At 35.1% G+C, this 6,000-nt stretch overlaps 1 protein-coding gene across 3 annotated transcripts in view; it reads right to left on the bottom strand.

Annotated features, from left to right (window-relative positions):
- The window catches only part of SGCZ (sarcoglycan zeta), a gene marked incomplete at both ends in the record, with an annotated part of 682,592 nt that overhangs the window by 100,284 nt on the left and 576,308 nt on the right, over window positions 1-6,000 (bottom strand). For all 3 annotated transcript variants that reach the window (XM_083367758.1, XM_083367760.1, XM_083367759.1), the window contains one exon: window positions 3,346-3,433. In XM_083367758.1, coding sequence (XP_083223884.1) covers window positions 3,346-3,433 — 88 coding nt within the window. The remainder of the gene's footprint in view (window positions 1-3,345; window positions 3,434-6,000) is intronic.

Below are 6,000 nucleotides of genomic sequence, written 5' to 3'. Positions count from 1 at the left end.
CTATTCCTGCCACTTAGTGTCATCTGCAAATTTGATGAGTTTCCCTTCTATTCCCTCATCTAAGTCATTTATAAAGATTTTGAAGAGCACTGGGCCTAGGACGATTGTGGTACCCCACTGCTTACTTCCATCCATGTAGATGTAGTACCATTAAGGATAATTCATTGAGTACAGTTTGTCATCCAGTTACAATTCCATCTGGCTGACAAATCCATCTGTCTATCTCACATTTTTCTAGCTTACTAAGAAGTAGCTTCCGGTTTACTTTGTCAAATGCCTTGCTGAAGTCTAAGTATACTATGTCCACAGCTGGTCTACTAATTTAGTCACTTTGTCAAAGAATGAAATAAGATTGGTTTGGCATGATCTATTTTTAACAAACTCATGTTGGGTTTTAGTTATAACATTATTTGTTTCTAGTTGTTCGCAGATCTGTTTTTTGATTATCTTTTCCAGTATCTTCCCATGTATTGATGTTAGGCTGATTGGTCTGTTTGTTGTTTCCTGGGTCTGTTTCCCCCCCCCCCTTTTTTTTGAAGTTGGGAATCACATCAGCTATTTTCCAATCCTCAGGTAATTCTCCTGTGTTCCAGGATTTTTGAAAAATATGGTACAAAGGTTCTGAGAGAACATCTGCCAGCTCCTTCAGAACTCTGGGATATAATCCATCAGTTATATTCATCAAGATCAGGCAGGTGTTCTTTTACCATTTTCCTGCTTATTTTAATTTTTATTTCTAGTCTGTCTTTTAAGTTTTTGGTAGGTCGGGCTATAGTTTCTTTTTGTTTGAAGACCCATGCAAAGAATGAGTTAAGCAGCTCTGCTTTCTCTCTACTGTCTGTTATTTCCTTGTCATCTTCTCTCTTAAGTGGACCTACTGTTTCTTTAACACACCTACTAAGAATAAGGAGCCTCTACAAATCTCTTGGCCATGTTTGTTTTACTTGAGAATTCAAGGAAGGCTAACCCTAACCATAATCCCAATCCCAACCCTAACCCTGAGTAGGTTTCCATACCATTAGGACTTTTCCATGTAGGTTACTAAGAATTGAATAGTAGGGGGATTGTAAATGTAAGAGGTTTCCGTGTCTAACTAGCTTCTCCAAACCTGTCAGTGACATTTGTTTTCCTCTCTGAATCTAAGGGAGCCTAACCTTAAGTGAATTTCCATCCCTCCCTTCTAGCATTGAAGATGTTACTGAGTCAAGTAAACATCTGCAAGCAAACAACCAAGTTCATAGAGTACCAAGGACTCACAGTTCAACCCTAAACTAAATATATTATCTTCCTTTCTACAGGAATTTGAGCTAGTTACTTTGTTCTGTGGAGAGGAAAATTCTTTATAAAATCAGTTAATGTTGTAGGTCAAAGCTCTATTTCATAGATAACAAGGGAAGCATGGTTTTAACTTTACTTTTTGCTTTAGTTGTTTCAAATGCCAATTTATTGGCTTTTCCTGTCAGTATTGGTGGGATACTCATGTATATAAACAGAGAACAAACCTCACTCACCTCTAGCACTGAAAATGTTATCTAGTTGGGTAATGAAATATTGTATCTGCAAGCAACCAACCAATCTCAGAAAGCATCTAGAAGCCCATATCCTGAAATTCTTTATATTATCTCTTTATATATTTCACTATCTGTGATTTAAATTTGAACAAAATAACTGTTCTAAAGAAAATATTTCTTATTTCACACAGAGGACCCAGGATCTGTCTTCCAAAAAAAAAAACACCTTACTCCCCCCAATATTTTTCTGAAGACTTGAATTCAAAACTATTGATATATTTTGAAAAATATTCAGTACTTTCCAATTAGAAAGTCACCTTTTAAAAGGAAGGGTCTGTTTAACACAGGAAATCAAATATAATAAATCACAATACCTCTGCGGAAAGTTTTATCATTTTAAAAAAGTGTTATCATTTAAAAAAGTGGCAGCTGAAGTAGGATAATCACAAATTATAATCACAACACAAGACTACCAATGAAGGATGATTTATGACAGAAATGGCTAGGAATCACAGCAACTGACCCTGAACATAGTTATAGAACTGCACATGCTGTATGGCATATGCTGATTTGGGAAACTGTTATCTAAGGGTTATAGGCTCCTTGTCCCCTTTTCACCTTCTTCAAGTTAGAAAAGTTTAACTTAAAAGGCAACCGCGTTTCTTTTGTGGAGGAAAACACTCTGCAAATATTAGTCTACACTGAATGTTGTAAAAAGTGCAATCTATGTAAATTGTAAAGGGAAGCTAAGAACCTTCCAAGCAGAAACAGGAATCTGAAGCTGATTCATAAGAAATTTATAATTTCTTACCATGTACAAAGTAATGATTTCTGTGATATGTAGTCAGAGAAGTCTCAAACTGATAAGCTGCATTCTCAGCTACTGAACTATCTCAAATGTTGCTGAATCACTCTTAAGCTAAGGCTACTTAGTTGTTTAATTCTGTGTTGGCCACAATAAATGAAAAAATGGAAAGGTGATACTCTTTGTAATCTGTATACAATAGCTATTATTTTTTATATCAAGCCGATGAACATGAAATTCCATGAAAATGTAGAGTCTATAAACTACATCAATGAAATATAAACTGTTTATAATATATGGAAATTCAGTTCAATTGCTTTATGTCTGGTCTAGGATTTAGTAAAATAATCCTAAGGATAACTCCTTATCTCTTTCAGTATGATGTTTTTTTAAAAAAAGTAAACCAACAAATATGGAACTAATTGTCCCACATTTTTTGCCATGCAAATTTATTAGATGTAAAGGTTAAAATATTTTTTGTAAACATTTGAACAGACAAAAGGAGGGAGGGATGAGGGAGACACTATTAAGGTACAGAAAAAATTAAATCTCATTTTATCTGATCAGTAATTTGTCCCTTTTATTAAATTGGAGCTAATCTGCTAAACATGCAAACTATCTCATACTTATGACATGGACAGCAGTCCTCATTTTCCTCCTCAGAGTTTCATTTCTTTAAGTTTTTGTGTGGTTTAATGATACTTTTTATGACTTTGTGTGCTTCAGATAATGTGTTAAGATTTTAAGATTGCTTTTACCAATTGTTTTTATTTGCTTTGCAGTTATTGTTAACTACTTTAAGAACTGTCTTGATGTATTTATAATCAAATTATATTTCTGTTTAAAATTAATTCTAAGGGCAACTTACAGTATAGTTAGTTGCCTGGAAAATGTTGCCCATAGATCAGCATCATCTTTAATAACACAGCTGCAACCTATTGTTTCCTGAAATATCTATACTGAGGGATTCAATTTTAAAAAATGTTGTTAAATTCAGAAACAAAACTTTCAGGAAATAATAAGACTTACCTACAGTCAGCTGTCCTGTTATGTGTCCCATATGATTTCTTGCATTCATGGTAACATTCCTATCTGACTGTAAGACCAGTGGACTGTCCTGGAAAAAAATGTATATAAACAATGAAATGAGAAGGAAAAACAGCAGAGAGAGAATCAGAGTATTCCTGTCAAAGATAAAATATCTTGATGAGATCAAGTTGAAATTCATGTTTTTATTTTAATTTAAATTGGTTGTTTTTAATGGATTTTATAGGAAAGAAAAGGGACGTGGTGGCTCAGTGGGTTAGGATGCTGAGCTTGTCGATCAGAAGGTTGGCAGTTTGGGGGGGTTGAATCCTGAGTGCCGCATAACAGAGTGAGCGCCTGTTACTTGTCCCAGCTTCTGCCAACCTAGCAGTTCGAAAGCACATAAAAATGCAAGTAGAAAAATAGGGACCACTACGGTGGGAAGGTAACAGCATTCCATGTGCCTTTGGCGTCTAGTCATGCCGGCCACATGACCACGGAGACGTCCTCGGACAAGCGCTGGCTCTTTGGCTTTGAAACAGAGATGAGCACCGGCCACTAGAGTTGGAAACGACTAGCACACATGTGCGGGGGAACCTTTACCTTTATAGGAAAGAAACTATATATTGTGCAGGTCAGAAGGAGGGATGAGAAGATATTTGCAGACCCCTCATTCCCTTGGGATGGTGCTATAGGGTATTGCATGCCAAGACAGCTAGACACTGGTACAGTTTTTTCCCCTTGTTCCATCACTCTGCTGAACACATAATTTTCACAATTCTATCCAATGTGTATGCATATCAACCCAAAGAGTGTGGCTGAAGCATTATTATTTATTCCTTCTATTACTTATTTATTATTATTTATTATCTTCTTTAATTCCCCTTTTTATTGTTATTATTATTGTTGTTGTTGTTGTTGTTGTTGTTATTTTCTCTGTTGCCTTGGAAGTACACTATGTACTTCTGTACTGAAGAAAAAATTCCTTGTGTGTCTAATTACACTTGGCTAAATTAAGTATCCAATCCAATCCAATCCAATCCAATCCAATCCAATCCATATTCTTGATTATTTTTCTGTATGCCAGCCAGAGTCACTAAGTGAAATGCAATTAAATGCATTTAATGCACAAATGCAAATAAATAAATAAATAAATAAATAAATAAATAAATAAATACAGTTTTGCTAATGGCAGGTACACGACAATATGTAGAATATGAGTTTGGAATTATACTATGATTCCAAGTGTATCAGTTACTGTCTCACACAACTCCATCCCATGTTGATACAAAAGGCTTACCAAATGGCAAGGTAATATGTGATGGTGAAGGTTCATTCTCCGAGCTTTGGGTTGGTTTCCAAATGTTTCATTACCACGCTAGGTAATATCTTCAGCAGCGTTTAGGGACATCCCTAAACACCGCTGAAGATGTTACCTAGCCTGTTTATGAAACATTTGGAAACTAACCCACAAGCTTGGAGAACTAACCTTCACCTTCATTCTACACCCAAGCTACAGATATTCACCACTATTGCAAAGGTAATATGTCACCACTGCATATATGTGTGTATTGAATAACTGTAATTTGGGTTTGAAACAGCTGTACTCTTTTTTCTAGCACATTTTCTAACACTAAAGGCAATGGGACCGCTAAAGATGATCATTAAGACATTCAGAGTGTGAAAGAAAGAATGATAAAAAATGCCCCTGAGTTACTAAGGACGAGGCTATTCCATTCTAAATAGCAGTAAGTGAACCAAATGGGAGTCATTTTCAAAGGCTGAGTACTGGTTCCCAGCACTAAAGATAAATCATAAAAAATGAATGATAGAAGATTCTCACTTTGGGGGAGAGGTTTTAGCAAAATAATAAATAAAAAGTAGTTGCTAAATGAAATGAACTAAGCCTAGTTCTGCTCAAAATATTTGTTTTGTGCATCTTAGAAATTTACATAGCAGTTTTGGCCATGTAATGCCATTGCCATCTTAATCCAAAATAAAACTCCCTTCACTTGGCTTAAATTGATAGCTTTGTCTAAAATTCAAGCCAGTGTATGTTTGTTTCCTATTAGTTATTTGTATTCTATTTCTTAATTCTTTGCTGGTGAATGTATTGCTTAGAAATTTAAATATACATCCTATCATGTTGCTTCATCCCTTCCTCAATTTTGTCCTCACCTCACCATATCTTTCTTCAGGCCATTCATGGTTAACTTTCACTAACCTCACTTTCTTAAGGTGTATTAGATTTATATCCCCAGAAATCCCCACTCAACATAAAATTCCTGTCCATGAAACTTTATGCACATTCATATATTCAGTGCAAAACATTCAACATAAATGGAACAACATATGTGGAAAGAACTATGCTGGTGAGAATGTTTCTATCCCGTTTTACCAAATACAAGGGCAGAATAAAAATTGTTGTATGTATATGAGAATAAATAAGTTACTGTTTACCTTGTCGTGCAATACATATACCCCTAAACAAGTGCTTCTTAGCAACACAAATTCAATAAGAAAGGGATTATCAGGTATGTTATTTACTGTGATGGACCAATGTATATAAATTTAAGATACTTCTTTTATCAAATCTTCTTTCTTCTCCTCAACAAAATCAGATGTCTTAAAACAGTGTAGCAGACTACATGTTCTTTG

The sequence above is a fragment of the Vipera ursinii genome, assembly GCF_947247035.1.
Source record: "Vipera ursinii genome assembly, chromosome: 7".
NCBI classification, from domain to species: Eukaryota; Metazoa; Chordata; class Lepidosauria; order Squamata; family Viperidae; genus Vipera; species Vipera ursinii.
Note: the sequence above shows the minus strand (reverse complement) of the source record. Positions and strands in the feature narration are given on the sequence as shown.